This window comes from Salvelinus alpinus, chromosome 7 (genome assembly GCF_045679555.1).
Source record: "Salvelinus alpinus chromosome 7, SLU_Salpinus.1, whole genome shotgun sequence".
In the NCBI taxonomy this organism is placed as follows: domain Eukaryota; kingdom Metazoa; phylum Chordata; class Actinopteri; order Salmoniformes; family Salmonidae; genus Salvelinus; species Salvelinus alpinus.
The window spans coordinates 64,425,714-64,452,797 of NC_092092.1; the positions used below are offsets into that span (position 1 = coordinate 64,425,714).

A 27,084-nucleotide genomic window follows, 5' to 3' on the forward strand; every position below is an offset into this window, starting at 1 on the left:
GATCTAGATTCAAATCTCTCTTTAAAGGCCCAGTGCAGTCAAACACTTTATTTTCCTGTATTTTATATATATTTCCACACTATGAGGTTGGAATAATACTGTGAAACTGGTGATAATGCTCTTTTAGTGTAAGAGCTGTTTGAAAAGGCCGCCTGAAATTTCAGCCTGTTTTGATGGGATGGAGTTTTGGCCTGCCTGGTGACATCACCAGGTGGTAAAATAGTTTATTGACCAATAAGAAACAGAGTTCCATACCTATCTGCCAATAACAGATCATTTTCAGTTTTCCCCTCCCCACTCCTAGTAATTATTGCTTGAGAAATTGCTCTTTGCTAAGAAGCTATTTTCGTTTCATTTCTTTTTTTAAACAATTTGATTTGAAAATAATCACAGTAAGGCTCTTAATTGTTACCCAGAAATGATTTGATATTGAGACACAGCAGATGCATTGGACGTTTAAGAGATGTCTCCCACACTACCTCCGGAGGTAGACATCTACCACATACATCTCCCACATGTCCCTGCAGGAATAACCTTAATACCAGTAGACAGCATTTTTACTGTTAGCCAAATTGAAAATGAAAGGCTTAAAATATCCTCACATTTGTGAATCATTGCATTAATCAAGTGTGCAACACTACATGCAATATGGTTGATATGAGAAGCTCCTGTATAGTTTGAATTGCTATTCTTATTTGGTTTGTCTATATACCCCGGTATTTACGGTATGTATTTACGGTACACACACACACACACACACGAGGCAGGAATGTGGCTTGGGCCACACCACATCCAAGTCTAGTGTAAACAGAAAAGTTGCAAATCTGATATTGAAGAGAGATAGATCTCACTAGACATATTTTACTAATGTAAATCCTTATATCTGTGGTTTATATTCTCACCTGATGTCAGGCTTACTGCTAGGGGAGTGGGGCTGGCAGAAGCTGGAGTGGAGGATGGGGGAGGGAGAGCGGGAGCAGAGGGAGGAGCGCTCCCCCTCTTCATCTGACTTGTGGGGTGATATAGCATGGGGCGATCCTGATTGGTGTGATGCCGCGGTCGCCCTCCGCCCGTCCCCCTTGCCGTCAGCCCTGGTACCGTTACTCAGGTACTCTGGTACCTTGGAGAATAGTTTGTCTTCACGCTGATGTCCATAGCTCTCGCCGCCCAGCGCCCTTTCCCCCTTAGGCTCTGGCCCCTCAGAAGAAGAGCGTCCGAACAGAGAGTGGGACAGCATGGCGGCGGTTCTCTTCCGACGCTCCCCCAGGCTCAGCAGGCAGTAGTCGTGGTCTCCGAATGTCTGGTGGACTTTGGGATCTGCATCGCTGGCCTGGCCCATCTTGCGGAGCTGAGCGTAGAGTTCGGTCTGCTTGGGGAACTTGCGGGAGTTGGCCCGGGTGAGCCAAGAACCCTTCGACTCTCCTTTCCCCTCAGGCTTGAAAAGCTCGTCCTCCACAGGCTTGTGAGGGGGGGTGGTGGGAGGGGTGAGGCCTGAAAACACACGCCACTCTCATAAGTCATGTGGTTTCATACAGCTCTGACGGGTTAACATCAGAGAAACATCAACGATTCACAGACAGTGAATGTTAATGATCAACTGTTACTGGTTGTACAATCTGTTACTGAACTGAGTAACTGTCTGGTTATGACAGCGACATTGCAGAATAGCTGTCTTTCAACGGCTTTCCTAATAGAACAAATTGCTTTGATGCTGTTACATCGTAAACATTACAGTAACACAGCATCTTTGTTATGGCACAAGACAGGCACACAATCTCCTATTGATTTTGACAGAATATTTAACTTTCAATTGTTAAACGTTATGGATTTTGAGGACAATATCAGTGGCAGTCACTGCATTGTAATATCTGTTTTCTCTGCTACCCAGGTAGCTATGGAAGCAAATTAGCCCTGTCAAGATGACATTTACCCAGGAATAGAGTGAAGTCATGCTCTTTCCAATACAATACAAATACATTTCCCCTCTCCTCTACCACTCTACTACTGAGCTGTTAGTCACACTATATCTACAGTACATTATGTTACAGTACATTATGTTACAGTACTATATCTACAGTCTACAGTACATTATGTTACAGTACTATATCTACAGTCTACAGTACATTATGTTACGGTACTATATCTACAGTACATTATGTTACAGTACTATATCTACAGTCTATAGTACATTATGTTACAATACTATATCTACAGTACATTATGATACAGTACTATATCTACAGTACAGTATGTTACAATACTATATCTACAGTACATTATGTTACAGTACTATATCTACAGTACATTATGTTACAGTACTATATCTACCATACATTATGTTACAGTACTATATCTACAGTACATTATGTTACAGGACTATATCTATACCAGATACACCGGTCTACAGTATATTATGTTACAGTACTATATCTACTGTCTACAGTACATTATGTTACAGTACTATATCTACAGTCTACAGTACATTATGTTACAGTACTATATCTACAGTACATTATGTTACAGCACATTATGTTACAGTACTATATCTACAGTACATTGTTACAGTACTATATCTACCATACATTATGTTACAGTACTATATCTATACCAGATACACCGGTCTACAGTACATTATGTTACAGTACTATATCTACAGTCTACAGTACATTATGTTACAGTACTATATCTACAGTCTACAGTACATTATGTTACAGTACTATATCTACAGTCTACAGTACATTATGTTACAGTACTATATCTACAGTCTACAGTACATTATGTTACAGTACTATATCTACAGTCTACAGTACATTATGTTACAGTACTATATCTACAGTCTACAGTACATTATGTTACAGCACTATATCTACAGTCTACAGTACATTATGTTACAGTACTATATCTACAGTCTACAGTACATTATGTTACAGTACTATATCTACAGTCTACAGTACATTATGTTACAGTACTATATCTACAGTCTACAGTGCATTATGTTACAGCACTATATCTACAGTCTACAGTACAATATGTTACAGTACTATATCTATACCAGATACACTGGTCTATAGTACATTATGTTACAGTACTATATCTACAGTCTACAGTGCATTATGTTACAGCACTATATCTACAGTCTACAGTACAATATGTTACAGTACTATATCTATACCAGATACACTGGTCTATAGTACATTATGTTACAGTACTATATCTATACCAGATACACTGGTCTACAGTACATTATGTTACAGTACTATATCTACAGTCTACAATACATTGTTACAATACTATATCTATAGTCTACAGTACATTATGTTACAGTACTATATCTACAGTACATTATCATACAGTACTATATCTACACCAGATACACTGGTCTACAGTATATTATGTTACAGTACTATATCTACACCAGATACACTGGTCTACAGTATATTATGTTACAGTACTATATCTACACCAGATACACTGGTCTACAGTACATTATGTTACAGTACTATATCTACACCAGATACACTGGTCTACAGTACATTATGTTACAGTACTATGCTACTTCTGACAGACACAATAGGATATACATCCAAAATCCTGCTCTCATCCAGTCTCGTGAAGTCAAGGTGTAAAATATGTCACAATGATCAACACTGACTCAAAGCCCCAACATTACCTGCTGTGCCACACAGGTCCACGCTGAGAGTCTGCTCAAAGGGCTTGTTGGCATACTGGGTATCTCTGATCATGGGGATGAGAGAGAGATTTACTTTAATTGAATTGAGAGAGGGAGACAGAGAGAGAGAGAGAGACGGAGGAAGAAAGATTACAGAGTCATCATCAAGGCCAGGGGAAGGGGTGTGGGAGTTGGAGTAGAGGTAAAGGGGGTGGGGGACAAAGGATACTGCTGAGTGCTGAATGATGTTTCTTTAGGATTTCTTAAGGTGCTATGCGGGTTTATGAGGGTTTAGTAGGGTTTATGATGGTTTGGTAGGATTTATGATGTTTGGTAGGGTTTTTGAGGGCTTGGTAGGGTTTATGAGGGTTTGTAAGGGATTATGATGGTTTGGTAGGGTTTATGAGGTTTTAGTAGGGTGTATGAGGGTTTAGTAGGGTTTATGAGGGTTTAGTATAGTTTATGAGGGTTTAGTATAGTTTGAGGGTTTAGTATAGTTTATGAGGGTTTAGTAGGGGTTATGAGAGGTTAGTAGGGTTTATGAGGGCTTAGTAGGGTTTATGAAGGTTTACGTTTGAAGTTTGTATTACATTTTCATTGTGTATGTGAGCATTCCCTTTATCCTGTCATGTTTTTCTTTACAGCCGTCTGTGATTGGTATTACAGTACAAGCTACGTCTCCTATTGAGGGCTATTTGGGATCTGTGTTACCATGAAAGGCTTTTGTGGAGTGCTTTGGGGATATTACAGAGTCTACAAAGAAGCAACAAACTCTCTGGGAACCACAGAACATCACAGTAATTTTACACATGGAAGAGTTTCAGAAGTGAACATTAAAAAGAGCTTTGTGATTACTTGACTCTGGACAGATGGGCTAGCAGTATACAGTTGAAGTCGGAAGTTTACATACACTTAGGTTGGAGTCATTAAAACTCGTTTTTCAACCACTCCACAAATGTCTTGTTAACAAACTATAGTTTTGGCAAGTTCGTTAGGACATCTACTTGCGCATGACACAAGTCATTTTCCAACAATTGTTTACAGACAGATTATTTCACTTATAATTCACTGTATCACAATTCCAGTGGGTCAGAAGTTTAAATACACTAAGTTGACTGTGCCTTTAAACAGCTTGGAAAATTTCAGAAAATGATGTCATGGCTTTAGAAGCTTCTGATAGGCTAATTGACATCAATTGAGTCAATTGGAGGCGTACCTGTGGATGTATTTCAAGGCCTACCTTCAAACTCAGTGTCTCTTTGCTTGACATCATGGGAAAATCAAAAGAAATCAGCCAAGACCGCAGAAAAAAATTGTGGACCTCCACAAGTCTGGTTCATCCTTGGGAGCAATTTCCAAACGACTGAAGGTACCACATTCATCTGTACAAACAATAGTACGCGAGTATAAACACCATGGGACCACACAGCCGTCATACCGCTCAGGAAGGAGACACGTTCTGTCTCCTAGGGATGAACGTACTTTGGCGTGAAAAGTGCAAATCAATCCCAGAACAACAGCAAAGGACCTGGTGAAGATGCTGGAGGAAACAGGTATAAAAGTATCTATATCCACAGTAAAACGAGTCCTATATCGACATAACCTGAAAGGCCGCTCAGCAAGGAAGAAACCACTGCTCCAAAACCGCCATAAAAAAAGCCAGACTACGGTTTGCAACTGCACATGGGGACAAAGATCGTACTTTTTGGAGAAATGTCCTCTGGTCTGATGAAACAAAAATAGAACTGTTTGGCCATAATGACCATCGCTATGTTTGGAGGGAAAGGGGGGAGACTTGCAAGCCGAAGAACACCATCCCAACCGTGAAGCACGGGGGTGGCAGCATCATGTTGTGGGGGTGCTTTGCTGCAGGAGGGACTGGTGCACTTCACAAAATAGATGGCATCATGAGGAAAGAAATTATGTGGATATATTGAAGCAACATCTCAAGACATCAGTCAAGAAGTTAAAGCTTGGTCGCAAATGGGTCTTCTAAATGGACAATGACCCCAAGCATACTTCCAAAGGACAAGAAAGTCAAGGTATTGGAGTGGCCATCACAAAGCCCTGACCTCAATCCTATAGAAAATATGTGGGCAGAACTGAAAAAGAGTGTGCGAGCAAGGAGGCCTACAAACCTGACTTAGTTACACTAGCTCTGTCAGGAGGATTGGGACAAAATTCACCCAACTTATTGTGGGAAGCTTGTGGAAGGCTACCCGAAACGTTTGACCCAAGTTAAACAATTTAAAGGCAATGCTACCAAATACTAATTGAGTGTATGTAAACTTCTGACCCACTGGGAATGTGATGAAATAAATAAAAGCTGAAATAAATCATTATCTCTACTATTATTCTGACATTTCACATCCTTAAAATAAAGTGGCGATCCTAACTGACCTAAGACAGGGAATATAGGAATATAGGATTAATATAGGATTAAATGTCAGGAATTGTGAAAAACTGAGTTTCAACATATTTGGCTAAGGTGTATGTAAACTCCAGACTTCAACTGTATGTGTTGTAGTGTATAGGAATATAGTATGGAAAACAAACCCTGTAGATATGGGAGTCAGCGGCAGACAGAGGCAGCTGCGTTTCACTGCAATAAGGAAAACAACAGAAAGAGTCAATGGTACCAATGATTACATGCATGGTCAGAGAACACCACAGCAGATCTAGCAGGTGTAGAAATAGCCTTTTGCTTAGCACGCTGTGTAACAATGCTGGGGCTCTTTATTTTTCATTCACGTCAAATTTAAGAAAGATGCTGCATGATGGAGTCATGTGGACTGACACAACAGGATTGGTATAGAGAGCTTAGGACTTCATCTTCCTTACCGTTTTGACAGCAGATGTTATCGGGTTCCGCTGCGTCTGCCGTGGTTTGGGAAGAAGTACTGTTGTTAGGGGTGGTGGTGTCTTTCTCCAGGTCGTGTCCCATCGGGTGTTTGACCGCCATGTCCTCCTCGCCAAGGTGCCCGGCTCCCGACACAGGCTCCACCCTCATCCGGCCCGCACACACCTTCTTGGCGAAGCGGCTGGGGAAAGAGGCGAGCCTGCGGGAGCGGCGGACAGAGAAAGACGCGTCCTCCAGATCGGGGCTCTTCGGGGCTTCTAGGGACCTGTCGCTCTCGGAGTCTTTTCTAAGCACTGGTTTGGTTGAACGGGCAGCCGGACTGGGGGTCTCAATCTTTCTGTCCTGCGTTGGTTTTGGGATAGCTCCTCTGTTATGGGTGTAGGGGGGGCTGTGGAGTCTGTAAGGCTTGCTCATGTCAAAGGATTTGACCGCTTCGAGCAGTTCGCGCAGAAGAGAGTTGGCTTTGAACTCCCGTCTGCGTGTGAAGGCGAGGCGCGGCCGAGGGGCGCAGATCTGGGCCTGGGTTGCAGCCTTGTGACAGTTTGGGGAGATACGAGCAGGAGGGTACTCAGGCCTGGCCCTGCGTACCTGGCCTGGGCACTCGCGCTCCTTGCGCTCCCAGATGGCCTGCTTGCGCATGGGGAGGCAGTATGTGTGCATGTACTTGATAAGCTCCACCACAGAGTGCAGTTCTTTCTCCGAGGAGAACTGAGGCTTGGAGGGCTCAGGCGGGGTGGCGCTTTCACCCTCACTGCTCGAGGTCTCCTCCTCGTCTTCTTCCTCCTCGGACTCACTGTCCTCCTCGTCATCATCTTCCTCCTCCTCCGTGTCAGCTGAAGGAGTGTCCTCGGCCTCCTGTGTGGTGGTGAGGTGCCGGTGGAGCTCTGTGCACAGACGTCCAGCTGGTCTCACCGCTCGGGGCTTACGCTCATGATGTGTGCTTTCACGCTGCAGAAAGAAACAGAGAGAAAGAGATGGGTTACTACCTACAAACATGACCTTGGTGAGTCTCTGTGCACGGCATGATCCAAGAGATTAAGGAATGACTTCTACGTCTAGTCAATGACTACATACCGTACAGCGTGGGTTTTTACCTTCTATACCGCTATTTGAATGTTTGGTTTGTTAAATGTGATACGCCATGTGTAATGTCAATTTTGATAGTTTACTTTGCTACTTGAGTCATCTCTCTCCGCTCTTTCTCTCCGTGCCACTTTCCACACAGACCTAGCCACGCCTATCACTCAAGGAGCGCATTTGACGTTCCTCAACCACCAGACACTTACGTTCAGTCTACTTTGTCAATGCAGCACATGCAACAATGTTGATGACAACAATGCTCTTTTCACTTTGCTTCTTACTATAAATCCACTAGCGTTCTATAATGACACTATTAGTTTGTGATTCTTACATCAGCAAACAGCTAGTTTGTCTTTTATTAGTAAGTTGCCTTAATTCTTGTGATACGCTAATTGTTAGCCACTAATGCTAATAGCTAGCTTGCTAATAAATGTACTAAGTAAGAGCAAACGTAGCTAGCTAATACAGCCTGATAATACCAGTGATGGTGTAGACCTAAATCAGTGTGCTGTTTGTGCAACAGTATCTTCTAAATCAAAGAGGAATATGCAAAGCAAGAATATGTTAGCTACATGAAGTAGCTAAGAGAAAACATGCAATGTAGCCAAAGCTTATAGGGTCCCCTAGGAAACACTTATCAACACTTTATTTCCTATCCTGTCACAATAACTCCTCCCTGGCACTTTAATTTGTCGTCATCTCAAAAAACACTGTATTCAAAGTGCCCACTATTATATTCTAACTATACAATTAGAATAGTCATTCTACTTCCATGATTCCAACAGTTTTGCTCTAATTCGCAAGTCAAACCGCAATTGCAACATTTGGTTAAAAATAAGTCCTCGATTATTTGCCATTATCGTGCAGCCCTACGTGGCAGAGTGGAAATTATCTCAATTGAGCAGTGGTGTAAAGTACTTCAGTAAAAATACTTTCAAGTACTACTTAAGTAATTTATTTTGGTATCTGTACTTAACTTGACTATTTTTACTTTTGACAACTTTTACTTCACTACATTCCTAAAGAAAATACTATACTTTTTACTCCATACATTTTCCCTGACACCTAAAAAGTACTCGTTACATTTTGAATGCCGTACAGTGTGAACAACTCATGACTACATACCGTAACAGAGTAAACAACTCATGAGCAACCAAAACCAACAGAGACCCTTCTTTGTGATTGTGACAATTTGCCAAAGTTATACAAGCCCCCCCCCCCCCCCATATGAATTAAGATTATAATCACTTTATGCATATTAATTGTACACAAGGTCCAACTGAAATTTGACTTCTTTATCCCAACCTCCAAAAGACACATACAGGTTGGAGCAGGGGGCTGCCACACTGGGTGCCCGTGGAGCAGTTGTTGTGTAGGGGTTGAATGCATTGCTCCATGGCAAAATGGCATCTAGGATCTGATACCAACAGCACTCTGGTTACCAGCTCACCTCATGACAGATTTGTTCCCACCAGACACGAGATTCTAAATGGCAAACCCTCCGGTTCCTGGCTTCCCTCTCTAATCACTACGCTACCTGCCGCATACGAACGTATATACAGTGGGGAGAACAAGTATTTGATACACTGCCGATTTTGCAGGTTTTCCTACTTACAAAGCATGTAGAGGTCTGTAATTTTTATCATAGGTACACTTCAACTGTGAGAGACGGAATCTAAAACAAAAATCCAGAAAATCACATTGTATGATTTTTAAATAATTAATTTGCATTTTATTGCATGACATAAGTATTTGATCACCTACCAACCAGTAAGAATTCCGTCTCTCACAGACCTGTTAGTTTTTCTTTAAGAAGCCCTCCTGTTCTCCACTCATTACCTGTATTAACTGCACCTGTTTGATCTCGTTACCTGTATAAAAGACACCTGTCCACACACTCAATCAAACAGATTCCAACCTCTCCACAATGGCCAAGACCAGAGAGCTGTGTAAGGACATCAGGGATAAAATTGTAGACCTGCACAAGGCTGGGATGGGCTACAGGACAATAGGCAAGCAGCTTGGTGAGAAGGAAACAACTGTTGGCACAATTATTAGAAAATGGAAGAAGTTCAAGATGACGGTCAATCACCCTCGGTCTGGGGCTCCATGCAAGATTTCACCTCGTGGGGCATCAATGATCATGAGGAAGGTGAGGGATCAGCCCAGAACTACACGGCAGGACCTGGTCAATGACCTGAAGAGAGCTGGGACCACAGTCTCAAAGAAAACCATTAGTTACACACTATGCCGTCATGGATTAAAATCCTGCAGCGCACGCAAGGTCCCCCTGCTTAAGCCAGTGCATGTCCAGGCCTGTCTGAAGTTTGCCAATGACCATCTGGATGATCCAGAGGAGGAATGGGAGAAGGTCATGTGGTCTGATGAGACAAAAATAGAGCTTTTTGGTCTAACTCCACTCGCCATGTTTGGAGGAAGAAGAAGTATGAGTACAACCCCAAGAACACCATCCCAACCGTGAAGCATGGAGGTGGAAACATCATTCTTTGGGGATGCTTTTCTGAAAAGGGGACAGGACGACTGCACCGTATTGAGGGGAGGATGGATGGGGCCATGTATCGCGAGATCTTGGCCAACAACCTCCTTCCCTCAGTAAGAGCATTGAAGATGGGTCGTGGCTGGGTCTTCCAGCATGACAACGACACGAAGCACACAGCCATGGCAACTAAGGAGTGGCTCCGTAAGAAGCATCTCAAGGTCCTGGAGTGGCCTAGCCAGTCTCCAGACCTGAACCCAATAGAAAATCTTTGGAGGGAGCTGAAAGTCCGTATTGCCCAGCGACAGCCCCGAAACCTGAAGGATCTGGAGAAGATCTGTAGGGAGGAGTGGGCCAAAATCCCTGCTGCAGTGTGTGCAAACCTAGTCAAGAACTACAGGAAACGTATGATCTCTGTAATTGCAAACAAAGGTTTCTGTACCAAATATTAAGTTCTGCTTTTCTGATGTATCAAATACTTATGTCATGCAATAAAATGCAAATTAATTATTTAAAAATCATACAATGTGATTTTCTGGATTTTTGTTTTAGATTCCGTCTCTCATAGTTGAAGTGTACCTATGATAAAAATTACAGACCTCTACATGCTTTGTAAGTAGGAAAACCTGCAAAATCGGCAGTGTATCAAATACTTGTTCTCCCCACTGTATATAAGGTCAATATATATAGCACTACGGGTCATAATATAGAACTAAGGGTCATAGTATAGCACTAAGGATCATAATATAGAACTAAAGGTCATAATATAGAACTGAGGGTCATAATATAGAACTAAAGGTCATAATATAGAACTAAGGGTCATAATATAGAACTAAGGGTCATAATATAGAACTAATGGTCATAATATAGAACTAAGGGTCATAGTATAGAACTAAGTGTTATAATATAGAACTACGGGTCATAATATAAAACTAAGGGTCATAATATAGAACTAAGGGTCATAGTATAGCACTAAGGATCATAATATAGAACTAAAGGTCATAATATAGAACTAAGTGTTATAATATAGAACTAAAGGTCATAATATAGAACTAAGTGTTATAATATAAAACTAAGGGTCATAGTATAGCAGTCAGGTCAATATATATAGCACTAAGGGTCATAATACACCACTAAGCGTCATAATATAGAACTACGGGTCATAGTATAGAACTAAGGGTCATAATATAGAAAGCCTTTCCTGTCGTGTGGCCTATGCATCCGCTCTCTCTCTCTTTAAAGTAAAGATGCACCCATTTTGAATGTTGTATTGTTTTTGTGCATCTCCAAGCGACGTTCGATTCCCGGGTCATTTCATGTTTTCATGTGTATCTGAGCAATTGCCGTTCAAGCAGGCTGAAATACAGCTGGTATGACGTAGCATTGCGATAAAGTAGTAAACTCTCACTACACTGGAAGTTAATAGGAATAGGAATTTTATATTGTGAAAACATTTACCATACATGTCAGATTTCAATACATATGCTGTTGTCATAACGCGAGAGGTTGTCTCGAATGAGCCATTGATCATATTTTTTATCGATATTCCTACCTCGAGAAAAATGTAATTTAACAGAGGATCTAACACATTTCTCCTATTTGTCTGCCTCTTCAGTCCAGGGTGCATTGCATGGTGCTGTTGCGAATGTCCACTCTGTGAGGCACATCGATCTGAAGGTTGAACATGGTGAGATTGTAGAGCAGTTTGTTTAGGTGATTTTACAGCTAACTAGCTACTTCACATGCAGATATTGACTTTGGTATTATTGTGTGTAGCTACCTAGCTAGCTAGCCAGCTCACAGAGAGAGCATTGCATTGTGGATTTTGTAGTCGACTTGTGCTACAATAGATTTCCACAACAATTTTCACATGTTGCTACCAACCATATTACAACGACAAAATTAAGCATTTGTTCACAAAAAAATATTGTTTTCACATATTAGTGTTATGTAACATTTATAGGAATGAGTGGTTCTGGGTGGATTTTTCCTTTAAGTGTCCCATGTACCCATTCTGGGCTGCTAAAGCTCTATTCTAGACAGAGCTCTTTTCTACAAAACAGAGCTCTTTTCTAGACAGAGCTCTTTTCTAGAACACAGAGCTCTATTCTAGACAGAGCTCTTTTCTAGAACACAGAGCTCTATTCTAGACAGAGCTCTTTTCTAGAACACAGAGCTCTATTCTAGACAGAGCTCTTTTCTAGAACACAGAGCTCTATTCTAGACAGAGCTCTTTTCTACAAAACAGAGCTCTATTCTAGAACACAGAGCTCTATTCTAGACAGAGCTCTTTTCTACAAAACAGAGCTCTATTCTAGAACACAGACCTCCAACTCACTCACCTTAACCAAAGGCCTGGCAGGTTTCATATGCAGGCTCCGGCTGCTATGGCGATGCACACTGCTACTGCTGCCCTCTTTGTGTGACTCCAGGCCCGTGGGCACGTTAGGGGGGGACAGCAGGAGCCTTTTCAGCTGTAGGGAGGGGAACATAGGTTGGGACAACTGTCATTTACATGTCTGCCAATCAATCCATCCATCAGCAGAACATACAGTATCATCACTCCTGACAGGGTCCATTCCGCCGCAAAAACCCATCTTCCCTTTCTGCTCCCCCGTCCAGCGTTCAAACCGAAGCTGACAGGAGGAAGCTGTGTGAATATAAGATCAAAAGGAAATGTGATTCTATTGCTCTCCTAGTCACTTTTCAACCAGGAGGTAATGCTGCATTGCAGTTCAAAAGGGCATTTTGTTCCCTCGCATTTCATTCATTACACATTGAGGCAGCGGCATCGCATGTGAAATCATCAGATGATATAAATCTGCTTACAACAACAATCCCCTAAGCTGCGCTGGTTTTGGAACACACTGAGGATGTCACCGGAGTGCTGACTGTAGATGTGAGGGAATGATGTGGCTGGTTCCAGTATGTTTGGCTGCTAGTTAATACTAACTGGTCTTATATGTCATGTTGAAACAGACGATGAAATAGATGAGAAGAGCAGTGTTAATTGAGTTGCCCATCCCTGTCAGCATGTGCCAACCCAGCATGGGCTTCAATGGTGCCTCTCAGTGTTTCATTGAGGAAAGTGAAGGGGCGCTGAAGGTTTCCATCTCTATGTACAAAACACTGTTGGTGCGCCAGGCCACCCATGCCATGAAAGACTACTCTACTCTGGACCAATTCCTGCACTGCCTGGCTCAATGTAGCCCTTGTTCTCTGCTGCTCACAACCTCTCGCGCGCGCGCACGCACGCACGCACGCACACACACACGCACACACACACACACACACACACACACACACACACACACACACACACACACACACACACACACACACACACACACACACACACACACACACACACACACACACACACACACACACACACACACACACACACACACACACACACACACACACACACACACACACACACACACACACACACACACACACACACACACACACACACACACACACACACACACACACACACTGAGGTCAGGTGCAGTTACAGATCCTACAGATCCTGCCAGTAGAGGGAGTCTTGCTCCTCCACTCACAAACCAGTCATGACACCCCAGGGTAATCTCGTTCCCAGACACTTCCGCCCAAATGCGCAGAGTCTAGCGGACCAACACGTCACACTTGGCATTTGTTAGCCATTGCAGAGAGCTGGGAGAAACTCAACCAACCAATCATCTCCCACAACACATTCTCACACCACAAGCACAGAGCCACACCTCACAGTCATGCGATTCGCTAATATTAAATGATGACAAATACTTTACTCAGTAAGGTCACTCCCATAGAATCCTATGGTCACTCCCACTAAGGCCAACTTTGAGTGGTTGATATACCAGGCTTATATGCGGTGTGCGACAAGGTTACCCCCAGGGTCACAACAATAAATCCTCTGGTCTGTCACTGGGATGGAGAGGGACTGACTGACAGGCAGGAAGGGAGGGAGGTGGACTGTTACGTGTCACCATGTTAATCCACATTTCAAAATATAAAATGGGCCTTTTTTGCCTAAAAACAGATGTTGAATATAATGACATCTTATTGGCCATCAATCCACTACTCTAGCTTATTATCTATGGGTCTGTATATTTGTCAGTAAAAACACCACAAATGTTAACCTCTGAATGACTAGCATTCACAACAACGTTTACCTCTGAATGACTAGCATGCATAACAACGTTTACCTCTGAATGACTAGCATGCACAACAACGTTTACCTCTGAATGACTAGCATGCACAACAACGTTTACCTCTGAATGACTAGCATGCATAACAACGTTTACCTCTGAATGACTAGCATGCATAACAACGTTTACCTCTGAATGACTAGCATGCACAACAACGTTTACCTCTGAATGACTAGCATGCATAACAACGTTTACCTCTGAATGACTAGCATGCATAACAACGTTTACCTCTGAATGACTAGCATGCACAACAACGTTTACCTCTGAATGACTAGCATTCACAACAACGTTTACCTCTGAATGACTAGCATGCATAACAACGTTTACCTCTGAATGACTAGCATGCATAACAACGTTTACCTCTGAATGACTAGCATGCATAACAACGTTTACCTCTGAATGACTAGCATGCACAACAACGTTTACCTCTGAATGACTAGCATGCACAACAACATTTACCTCTGAATGACTAGCATGCACAACAACGTTTACCTCTGAATGACTAGCATGCACAACAACGTTTACCTCTGAATGACTAGCATGCACAACGTTTACCTCTGAATGACTAGCATGCACAACAACGTTTACCTCTGAATGACTAGCATGCCCAACAACGTTTACCTCTGAATGACTAGCATGCACAACAACGTTTACCTCTGAATGACTAGCATGCACAACAACGTTTACCTCTGAATGACTAGCATGCACAACAACGTTTACCTCTGAATGACTAGCATGCACAACAACGTTTACCTCTGAATGACTAGCATGCATAACAACGTTTACCTCTGAATGACTAGCATGCACAACAACGTTTACCTCTGAATGACTAGCATGCATAACAACGTTTACCTCTGAATGACTAGCATGCACAACAACGTTTACCTCTGAATGACTAGCATGCCCAACAACGTTTACCTCTGAATGACTAGCATGCCCAACAACGTTTACCTCTGAATGACTAGCATGCATAACAAATGTTTACCTCTGAATGACTAGCATGCACAACAACGTTTACCTCTGAATGACTAGCATGCATAACAACGTTTACCTCTGAATGACTAGCATGCACAACAACATAAACAGAATACCAGTTTTGACTCATTTTGTCGTATTGCTGCTATCAGTACCAACTGATACCAACTCCCATTAAGATTCTTAAGCTATCTAAGGACATCATGAGGGTAATTTCCATCAATTTGTTAAAAATGTCCCATCCGTGTGTATATATAGAGTCTGAATGTTCTCCTGTAATTGCAATTATCTCTGAGAGGCAGAGTGACTTGAGGTAGAGACCATGTAGGTATGTAGATAACTCATTTCCCTCAGCGCTGTAACCCAATAGGACCTTTGTAACCCTTGCCTTGATCATTTGGGATTTCTGTCTCTTTAAACCCGCTCCAAAGTTTCCAAACTTAAGGAAAATGAAGGAAGAATTTTGGCTTCATTGTGGACAAGAGGAATAAGGACATATTACAGGAGGAATAAGGACATATTACAGGAGGAATAAGGACATATCACAGGAGTGATAAGGACTTATCACACGAGGAATAAGGACATATTACAGGAGGAATAAGGACATATTACAGGAGGAATAAGGACATATTACAGGAGGAATAAGGACATATCACAGGAGTGATAAGGACATATTACAGGAGGAATAAGGACATATTACAGGAGTGATAAGGACATATTACAGGAGGAATAAGGACATATTACAGGAGGAATAAGGACATATTACAGGAGGAATAAGGACATATTACAGGAGGAATAAGAGGGCATATATTACACCAGAGCTACCCACATGCTCATCCGAGCACACAGAATATCAACTGGCCAAATGTTTCCCAATGTAATGAAATCTGATTAATGTATTCTCTGTAAAATATACCAGTTTTCTGTTGCAATCCACAGCAAGCATGAGTAGATAGGGACAACAGTTGAAAATCAAAATGTTTTTCCTGAGAGGGGTGCAGGGGAGAGAGGGTAGAGGCATCCCAAAGGACAGTGTGAAAAGAGGAGAGCGGGTCACAGGGTTAGCGCCACAGTGTAACTGCTGGCGCTATAGGATGCTGGGCTGGGTCCTAGGAGTCAGACATGGGTATGACAGTAGTATATCACCCCTTTAAGATGGCAAAGGAGTGAGAGAGAAATAGAACAGAAAAAAAGAAAGATTGAATGAGAGTTAGGTGCATCCGGAAAGTACATGTTCAACATTTTGTTACGTTACAGCCTTAATATTTGAAAATATATTAAATTAAATGTGTTATTATGGGGTACACACAATACCCAATAAGACAAAGTACTGACTAAGGGTCTGAATACTTATGTAAATGTTATTTTCCCATTTTTTTGTGTGTAGATTGATGAGGGGGGAAATGATTTAATCCATTTTAGAATAAGACTGTAACGTAACAAAATGTGGAAAAAGTCTAGGGGTCTGAATACTTTCTGAATGCACTGCGGAGGGTGGGTCTAAAAGAGGTGAGAGCCACAGTTTCTTTAAGAGAACATGTTTGTGGTCCAGGTTGCCTGTCTGTGCCTGCCAGTAAAAAGCATTCTCATTAGAAGTAGTGGTTGCTAAAAAGAATGGAAAAGCCCAAAATGAGAAAAATTCAGACCTTTGTTGCCTATCATACCCATGTTGTGGGGTAGTCAGAGCAGAGGCCCATCCAAATCCACCTTAAACAGTGAGGAAGGGTTCTTACTAGAGACGAGGCTTCTGTCTCTGGGCTCAGGGAGCCTGAAGGGAAGGGGAGGTCCTCCTCGCACCCCTCCCTCAGCGAGGGAAAAACAGACAGCCCCCCCTCCTCGTCCTCCACCATGCCGTCCAGGCTGTCTGTGAGAGCAGCCAGCAGCGCTGCATTCTCATCTTCTATCTGGAGGGGGCAGGAGAGAGAGAGAGGGCATCCGTGAACACACTACTACCCACTTACAACACAGTCAGTTACAACACAGAGCACTCTGCATTTGAATTCTGAAATGGCTACTCTAGTCTGAGAGCACCATCCATCCATACACAGTGTTGTTCGTTTTAGCAGCTGCCATGTCACTAAGAGCATAGAGTCTGGTGGTGGGATGATAACAGAGCGGAGACAGCCTATGGGAAGTAAACAAGGTTTCACCCCCCCCCCATCTGAAGGTTAAATGAACTAAGCTGGGAGATCAATGGCTTCCACACTGGCATCCAAAACAAGGCCCGGAGGCGATCGTCCCAATCCAATCGCTACTCTATCCCGCTAAAATCAATCTGAACAAGGGATTATTATCAAGTGGATGGTAAATTAGACAACAGCGTTGGTTGGTGGGGCCCGGCTCACTCAATCACTACCATGGTGGGTGATGTTAATGAACTCATTATATGACATCTGTGCATTAGTCTGATCAATAAAAATTCTTAGATGGGAGTCTACAGTCTTATCACAGACCAAGACTGGAGCCTCTTCAGTTTACCAATAATCTGTGTAGTCTAGTCCTATGTAGGGTTGCAAAATTCTGTGAACTTTCAATAAATTCCCTGGTTTTCCCGAAATCCCGGTTGGAGGATTCCTGGAGTCAGGAGAGAAATCCAGAATCATCCAAACAGGATTCCTGGAGTCAGGAGAGAAATCCAGAATCATCCAAACAGGATTTCTGGAGTCAGGAGAGAAATCCAGAATCATCCAAACAGGATTCCTGGAGTCAGGAGAGAAATCCAGAATCATCCAAACAGGATTTCTGGAAAACCAGGGAATTTATTGAAAGTCCCAGGCATTTTGCAACCCTACAATTTTAGAAGGGTTCCAAAGGAGTTCTTTGGCTGTTCCCATAAGAGAACCCTTTTTGGTTCCAAGTAGAACCTTTTTTTTGTGTTCCATATAGAATCCTCTGTGGAAAGGGTTCTTCTACGTGGAACCCAAAAGGGTTCTATCTGCAACAAAAAAGGGTTCTTCAAAGGGTTCTCATATGGGGACAGCCAAAGAACCGTTTTAGGTTCTAGATAGCACCCTTTTTCTAAGAGTTCTAGTCCCTATGTTGGAGTTCTATTACATAGGGTAGGTGGTCCTGGTGGAATCCTAGCCTGGTCCCAGATCAGTTTCCAAGACAGAACAAACAGAACAAACATATCTGGGCCCGTATCTACAAAGCATCTCAGAGTAGGAGTGATGATCTAGGATCTGTCCATCTAATCTTATTCATTATGATCTAAAAGGCAAAACTGATCTTAGATCAGCACTCCTATTCTGAAAAAATGATTGATACGGGCCCAGGCTAGTGGAATCCTGAGCACGCGGGCCGAGCGTCTCACCTCAAAGAGCTCGGGGTCTCCCGTGCTGTACTGGATGGAGGCAGGGGAGATGTCGGCATTGTCGTTGCACCAGTGGAGCTCACTGAGGCAGTTGACTGAGTCAAAGTCGCTGGCGTCCAGCTGAGAGAGGTCAATGTCAGGGAAGTCAGCGTCCAGGCGGTCCGAGCAGACCTCCTCCTCCCCATACTGTAGAGAGAGAGAGAGAGAGACCGAGGGAGGGAGAGAGGGTGAAGAGAGAGAGAGAGAGGGTGAAGAGAGAGGGAGAGAGAGACCGAGGGAGGGAGAGAGGGTGTAGAGAGAGGGAGAGGGAGACCGAGGGAGGGAGAGAGGGTGAAGAGAGAGAGAGAGAGAGACCGAGGGAGGGAGCGAGGGTGAAGAGGGAGGAAAGGTGAGGTTAGACTCTTGTTTGATCAAAGTCCTTTTTAAGAAATACAGTACATTGAAGATATCATTGAAATCTTATCGAATATATGTAAATATACATTACACCAATTCCATTGATATCAAATAGCTGTAATGGTTAATGGAAGGGTAATGGGCCAGCAGCCTCTACTTAAACCATGCTCGTCAGCATGCTCATATTAATGGAAGTGGGTAGACTACTACAGTAGAGTATGGTTGTCAATGACACAGAGCCCTATGAAAGAAACAGTCTCCCTCAGCACACGCTCATTACAACTAATGGACAGAGTGATGAAACATGCACCAGTTGCAGCGATTGGGTGCAGAGATGTAGCGGAGTCAGGCGCAGGACACAGTTTAGAGTAAAACAAACGAGTTTACTCAATAAACAAACAGGCAATATTCCAATAAGGAAAATACAAAAACTAACACCAACAACAATCACTAAGACACCAACAATCACGGACAAAACAGAAAGGTATGCCAGAGGGTTAAATAAGGAACATGATATGGGAATTAGAAACAGGTGTGTGTAATACAGACAAAACAAAAAGAAAATGAAACATGGATCGGTGGTGACTAGAAAGCCGGTGACGTCGACCGCCGAACACCACCCGAACAAGGAGAGGGGCTGACTTCGGCGGAAGTCGTGACAACCAGAGTCACGACAGACCAGAGTCACGAGACTGAGACCATCTGATAATAAGCCCCAGTAAACCTGGGATATTCTACTACAGAGCAGCAGTGCTGGCAGTCCTCTGGTAGTAAACCTGGGATATTCTACTACAGAGCAGCAGTGCTGGGGGTCCTCTGGTAGTAAACCTGGGATATTCTACTACAGAGCAGCAGTGCTGGGGGTCCTCTGGTAGTAAACCTGGGATATTCTACTACAGAGCAGCAGTGCTGGCAGTCCTCTGGTAGTAAACCTGGGATATTCTACTAGAGAGCAGCAGTGCTGGCAGTCCTCTGGTAGTAAACCTGGGATATTCTACTACAGAGCAGCAGTGCTGGGGGTCCTCTGGTAGTAAACCTGGGATATTCTACTACAGAGCAGCAGTGCTGGCAGTCCTCTGGTAGTAAACCTGGGATATTCTACTACAGAGCAGCAGTGCTGGCAGTCCTCTGGTAGTAAACCTGGGATATTCTACTACAGAGCAGCAGTGCTGGCAGTCCTCTGGTAGTAAACCTGGGATATTCTACTACAGAGCAGCAGTGCTGGGGGTCCTCTGGTAGTAAACCTGGGATATTCTACTACAGAGCAGCAGTGCAGGCAGTCCTCTGGTAGTAAACCTGGGATATTCTACTACAGAGCAGCAGTGCTGGCAGTCCTCTGGTAGTAAACCTGGGATATTCTACTACAGAGCAGCAGTGCTGGCAGTCCTCTGGTAGTAAACCTGGGATATTCTACTACAGAGCAGCAGTGCTGGCAGTCCTCTGGTAGTAAACCTGGGATATTCTACTACAGAGCAGCAGTGCTGGCAGTCCTCTGGTAGTAAACCTGGGATATTCTACTACAGAGCAGCAGTGCTGGGGGTCCTCTGGTAGTAAACCTGGGATATTCTACTACAGAGCAGCAGTGCTGGGGGTCCTCTGGTAGTAAACCTGGGATATTCTACTACAGAGCAGCAGTGCTGGCGGTCCTCTGGTAGTAAACCTGGGATATTCTACTACAGAGCAGCAGTGCTGGGGGTCCTCTGGTAGTAAACCTGGGATATTCTACTACAGAGCAGCAGTGCAGGCAGTCCTCTGGTAGTAAACCTGGGATATTCTACTACAGAGCAGCAGTGCTGGCAGTCCTCTGGTAGTAAACCTGGGATATTCTACTACAGAGCAGCAGTGCTGGCAGTCCTCTGGTAGTAAACCTGGGATATTCTACTACAGAGCAGCAGTGCTGGGGGTCCTCTGGTAGTAAACCTGGGATATTCTACTACAGAGCAGCAGTGCTGGCAGTCCTCTGGTAGTAAACCTGGATATTCTACTACAGAGCAGCAGTGCTGGCAGTCCTCTGGTAGTAAACCTGGGATATTCTACTACAGAGCAGCAGTGCTGGGGGTCCTCTGGTAGTAAACCTGGGATATTCTACTACAGAGCAGCAGTGCTGGCAGTCCTCTGGTAGTAAACCTGGGATATTCTACTACAGAGCAGCAGTGCTGGCAGTCCTCTGGTAGTAAACCTGGGATATTCTACTACAGAGCAGCAGTGCTGGCAGTCCTCTGGTAGTAAACCTGGGATATTCTACTACAGAGCAGCAGTGCTGGGGGTCCTCTGGTAGTAAACCTGGGATATTCTACTACAGAGCAGCAGTGCTGGGGGTCCTCTGGTAGTAAACCTGGGATATTCTACTACAGAGCAGCAGTGCTGGCGGTCCTCTGGTAGTAAACCTGGGATATTCTACTACAGAGCAGCAGTGCTGGGGGTCCTCTGGTAGTAAACCTGGGATATTCTACTACAGAGCAGCAGTGCAGGCAGTCCTCTGGTAGTAAACCTGGGATATTCTACTACAGAGCAGCAGTGCTGGCAGTCCTCTGGTAGTAAACCTGGGATATTCTACTACAGAGCAGCAGTGCTGGCAGTCCTCTGGTAGTAAACCTGGGATATTCTACTACAGAGCAGCAGTGCTGGCAGTCCTCTGGTAGTAAACCTGGGATATTCTACTACAGAGCAGCAGTGCTGGGGGTCCTCTGGTAGTAAACCTGGGATATTCTACTACAGAGCAGCAGTGCTGGCAGTCCTCTGGTAGTAAACCTGGGATATTCTACTACAGAGCAGCAGTGCTGGCAGTCCTCTGGTAGTAAACCTGGGATATTCTACTACAGAGCAGCAGTGCTGGGGGTCCTCTGGTAGTAAACCTGGGATATTCTACTACAGAGCAGCAGTGCTGGCAGTCCTCTGGTAGTAAACCTGGGATATTCTACTACAGAGCAGCAGTGCTGGGGGTCCTCTGGTAGTAAACCTGGGATATTCTACTACAGAGCAGCAGTGCTGGCAGTCCTCTGGTAGTAAACCTGGGATATTCTACTACAGAGCAGCAGTGCTGGCAGTCCTCTGGTAGTAAACCTGGGATATTCTACTACAGAGCAGCAGTGCTGGCAGTCCTCTGGTAGTAAACCTGGGATATTCTACTACAGAGCAGCAGTGCTGGGGGTCCTCTGGTAGTAAACCTGGGATATTCTACTACAGAGCAGCAGTGCTGGCAGTCCTCTGGTAGTAAACCTGGGATATTCTACTACAGAGCAGCAGTGCTGGGGGTCCTCTGGTAGTAAACCTGGGATATTCTACTACAGAGCAGCAGTGCTGGCAGTCCTCTGGTAGTAAACCTGGGATATTCTACTACAGAGCAGCAGTGCTGGGGGTCCTCTGGTAGTAAACCTGGGATATTCTACTACAGAGCAGCAGTGCTGGGGGTCCTCTGGTAGTAAACCTGGGATATTCTACTACAGAGCAGCAGTGCTGGCAGTCCTCTGGTAGTAAACCTGGGATATTCTACTACAGAGCAGCAGTGCTGGGGGTCCTCTGGTAGTAAACCTGGGATATTCTACTACAGAGCAGCAGTGCTGGCAGTCCTCTGGTAGTAAACCTGGGATATTCTACTACAGAGCAGCAGTGCTGGCAGTCCTCTGGTAGTAAACCTGGGATATTCTACTACAGAGCAGCAGTGCTGGCAGTCCTCTGGTAGTAAACCTGGGATATTCTACTACAGAGCAGCAGTGCTGGGGGTCCTCTGGTAGTAAACCTGGGATATTCTACTACAGAGCAGCAGTGCTGGCAGTCCTCTGGTAGTAAACCTGGGATATTCTACTACAGAGCAGCAGTGCTGGCAGTCCTCTGGTAGTGGTCTGGGGAATAAGCCAGAATGAAGGGATGTGACTCAAGTCCCCTGGGGAGAGAGATGGAAAACACATTTCATGAAGAGAGGGACAGAACAGGAAATAGGCTATGCCTGTGGAGAGTGGAGCTGGAGAAGACTTGGAGGAGAAGAGTAGTGAGTGTGTGTGTGTGTGTGTGTGTGTGTGTGTGTGTGTGTGTGTGTGTGTGTGTGTGTGTGTGTGTGTGTGTGTGTGTACTTTTCTGATTGGGGTGATGTTTAAACAAAATTGGTACTGTTGAAGTTTAGATTTTTTTTTTTATATATATTTTTTATATATATACAGTTGAAGTCGGAAGTTTACATACACTTAGGTTGGAGTCATTAAAACTCGTTTTTCAACCACTCCACAAATGTCTTGTTAACAAACTATAGTTTTGGCAAGTCGGTTAGGACATCTACTTTGCGCATGACACAAGTCATTTTTCCAACAATTGTTTACAGACAGATTATTTCACTTATAATTCACTGTATCACAATTCCAGTGGGTCAGAAGTTAACTGTGCCTTTAAACAGCTTGGAAAATTCCTGAAAATGATGCTATGGCTTTAGAAGCTTCTGATAGGCTACTTGACATCATTTGAGTCAACTGGAGGTGTACCTGTGGATGTATGTCAAGGCCAAACTTCAAACTCAGTGCCTCTTTGCTTGACATCATGGGAAACTCAAAATAAATCAGCCAAGACCTCAGAAAAAACATTGTAGACCTCCACAAGTCTGGTTCATCCTTGGGAGCAATTTCCAAATGTCTGAAGGTACCACGTTCATCTGTACAAACAAGAGTACGGAAGTAAAACCACCATGGGACCACGCAGCCATCATACTGCTCAGGAAGGAGACACGTTCTGTCTCCTAGAGATGAACATACTTTGGTGCGAAAAGTACGTATCAATCCCAGAACAACAGCAAAGGACCTTGGAAAGAAGCTGGAGGAAACAGGTACAAAGGGATCTATATCCACAATAAAACAAGTCTTATATCGACATAACCTGAAAGGCCGCTCAGCAAGGAAGAAACCACTGCTTCAAAACTGCCATAAAAAAGCCAGACTACGGCTTGCAACTGCACATGGGGACAAAGATCGTACTTTTTGGAGAAATGTCCTCTGGTCTGATGAAACAAAAATAGAACTGTTTAAACATAATGACCATCGTCATGTTTGGAGGAAAAAGGGGGGAGACTTGCAAGCCGAAGAACACCATCCCAACCGTGAAGCACGGGGGTGGCAGCATCATGTTGTGGGCGTGCTTTGCTGCAGGAGGGACTGGTGCACTTCACAAAATAGATGGCGTCATGAGGAAAGAAAATTACGTGGATATATTGAAGCAACATCCCAAGACATCAGTCAGGAAGTTAAAGCTTGGTCGCAAATGGATCTTCCAAATGGACAATGACCCCAAGCATACTTCCAAAGTTGAGGCAAAATGGCTTAAGGACAACAAAGTCAAGGTATTGGAGTGGCCATCACAAAGCCCTGACCTCAAACGTATAGAAAATTTGTGGGCAGAACTGAAAAGGTGTGTGCGACCAAGAAGGCCTACAAACCTGACTCAATTACACCATACTCTGACACGGAGAATGGGACAAAATTCACCCAAATTATTGTGGGAAGCTTGTGGAAGGCTACCCAAAATGATTGACCCAAATTAAACAATTTAAAAGCAATGCTAACAAATACTAATTGAGTGTATGTAAACTTCTGACCCACTGGGAATGTGATGAAAGAAATAAAAGCTGAAGTAAATCATTCTCTCTACGAATATTCTATTACATTTCACATTCTTAAAATAAAGTGGTGATCCTAACTGGCCTAAGACAGGGAATTTTTACTGGGATTAAATGTCAGGAATTGTGGAAAAACTCAGTTTAAATGTATTTCTATAAATTATAGAAATATGCTGGTTTTATGACTGTGTCTGTGGTAACTAGTGTCAACCTCTGGTAGCTAGCCAGGACTGTGGGAGATTGAACAGCACTGCCCCCTAGCGGTCACACACAGGACCATATCTGAATTGTGAATTCACGTAATTTTATGTTTTTTTCTTGTTGTTTAAACGATAAAAACATGGCAATTTAAAAGTTAAGAATGTTTTACATTTGTTACATTCCTGGTTTCTTTTAGTTGTCTTTGGCGTGCCAGAGGGGGACACTGGTATACAGGGTGTGCCTGACTTTGACAATGCGGTTTGCAGGTGGCCCCTAGCAGAGCCTAACCACAAGCTGAATATTCTGTGCCACAGAGCCCTAGCTAAGCATCTTTGATTAAATGTGACTAACACTAAATACTCCAGCTCTGTTTCACGTCGCACCCGCCTCTACTAACCAATCCAATTTCACTCATTTCATTAAACTAGTCCGGGGTCAGCCTGGTTACAACCAATCATCAGAAATCCCTTCCAGCAATGCTTTCTGTGGACAATGAGATGAGTGGTCTCGTTGAGATAAGCAGAACAAGCGTAATTTCGTCCCTGTGAAAAACACACCTTTTCGAACACACATTACATTTCCAGGACATTGAAAAGCCACAAACTAGCCTATCGGTGCCTTGTTGTCTAGTTAGTGAGTTGTAAACTTATCACAGGAAAGCTGTGTTCTCTTTGATGGAAACCAACCTTCAGTGTCATGTTAGCAACTCTACATTATGTTTGTTGGATCAAAGATTAGGGGGTAATAAATTGATAAATGTTATATAAATTGCAGATGTAGGCCAACACAGTTGTGTGTGTGTGCCACTGTAATGATCAAAGGACTGGTTACACAAGCCAACTCAATTCTAATGTTCTCTGGCTGAGCGAGAGAGAGAGCGAGAGACAGAGAGAGAGCTGTGGTGGCAGGCTAGCTGGTTTGATATCTCAGAAGATGTGGAAGGAGTAGAGGAGAAAGAGAGGATGGGGAGAATGCCCTCTACAAGGCCCTCCCCCATCCATCCATCCTTTCTGCAGGTCTGACTCCAGCGGTGAGTGATGGAGCCTTTAAGCACTCCTCTCTCCCTCCATGTTCAATTGAAGGGCTTTATTGGCATGGGAAACATATGTTAACATTGCCAAAGCAAGTGATGTAGATAAAACAAAATTTAAATAAACAATACAAATTAAAAGTAAACGTTTATCAAAATTGGGTTTATTTTCGAATTCTTTGTGGATCTGTGTAATCTGAGGGAAATATGTGTCTCTAATATGGTCATACATTTGGCAGGAGGTTAGGAAGTGCAGCTCAGTTTCCACCTCATTTTGTGGGCAGTGTGGACATAGCCTGTCTTCTCCTGAGGGCCAGGTATGCCTACGGTGGCCTTTCTCAATAGAAAGGCTATTGTCAAAGCTTTCGTTAAGTTTGGGTCTGTCACAGTGGTCAGGTATTCTGCCACTGTGTACTCTCTGTTTAGGGCCAAATAGCATTCAAGTTTGCTCAGATATTTTTGCTTTTGGGCTCCCGAGTGGCACAGCGGTCTTAGGCACTGCATCTCAGTGCTAGAGGTATCACTACAGACACCCTGGTTCAAATCCAGGCTGTATCACAACTGGCTGTAATTGGGAGTCCCATAGGGCGGTGCACAATTGGCCCAGCATCGTCCGGGTTTGGCCGTCATTGTAAATAAGAATGTGTTCTTAACAAAATAAAGATTTTTTTTAAATGACAAAAAATGTTAATTCTTTCTAATGTGTCAAGTAATTATCTTTTTGTTTTCTCATGATTTGGTTGGGTCTAATTGTGTTGCTGTCATGGGGCTCTGTGGGGTCTGTTTGTGTTTGTGAACAGAGCCCCAGGACCAGCTTGCTCTGCATGCAGAGTCTCAATTTGGTGTTTGTCCCATTTTGTGAATTCTTGGTTGGTGAGCGGACCCCAGACCTCACAACCATAAATGGCAATGGGTCCTATAACTGATTCAAGTATTTTTTGCCAGATACTAATTGGTATGTCGAATCTTATGTTCCTTTTGATGACATAGAAGGCCCTTCTTGCCTTGTCTCAGCCCGTTCACAGCTTTGTGGAAGTTATCTGCGGCGCTGATGTTTAGGCAGAAGTATGTATAGTATTTTTGAGTACTCTAGGGCAATGGTGTCTTGATGGAATTTGTATTTGTGCTCCTGGAGACAGGACCTTTTTTGGAACAACATAATTTTTTTTATCTTACTAAGATTTACTGTCAGGGTCCATGTCTGCAGAAGACTTAGATGCTGCTGTAGGCCCTCCTTGGTTGGTGACAG

The 27,084-nt window shown here is 43.6% G+C and overlaps 1 protein-coding gene across 1 annotated transcript in view; it reads right to left on the reverse strand.

Annotated features, from left to right (window-relative positions):
* LOC139581471 (peroxisome proliferator-activated receptor gamma coactivator 1-beta-like) overlaps positions 1 to 27,084 on the reverse strand; it is a 118,730-nt gene that overhangs the window by 9,952 nt on the left and 81,694 nt on the right. Inside the window, exons 2-8 of the mRNA XM_071411261.1 lie at positions 18,613 to 18,798; positions 17,033 to 17,203; positions 12,450 to 12,581; positions 6,512 to 7,478; positions 6,227 to 6,272; positions 3,671 to 3,735; positions 903 to 1,491 (exon numbers count right to left, since the gene is read on the reverse strand). Of these exons, the coding sequence (XP_071267362.1) occupies positions 903 to 1,491; positions 3,671 to 3,735; positions 6,227 to 6,272; positions 6,512 to 7,478; positions 12,450 to 12,581; positions 17,033 to 17,203; positions 18,613 to 18,798 (2,156 nt within the window). The remainder of the gene's footprint in view (positions 1 to 902; positions 1,492 to 3,670; positions 3,736 to 6,226; positions 6,273 to 6,511; positions 7,479 to 12,449; positions 12,582 to 17,032; positions 17,204 to 18,612; positions 18,799 to 27,084) is intronic.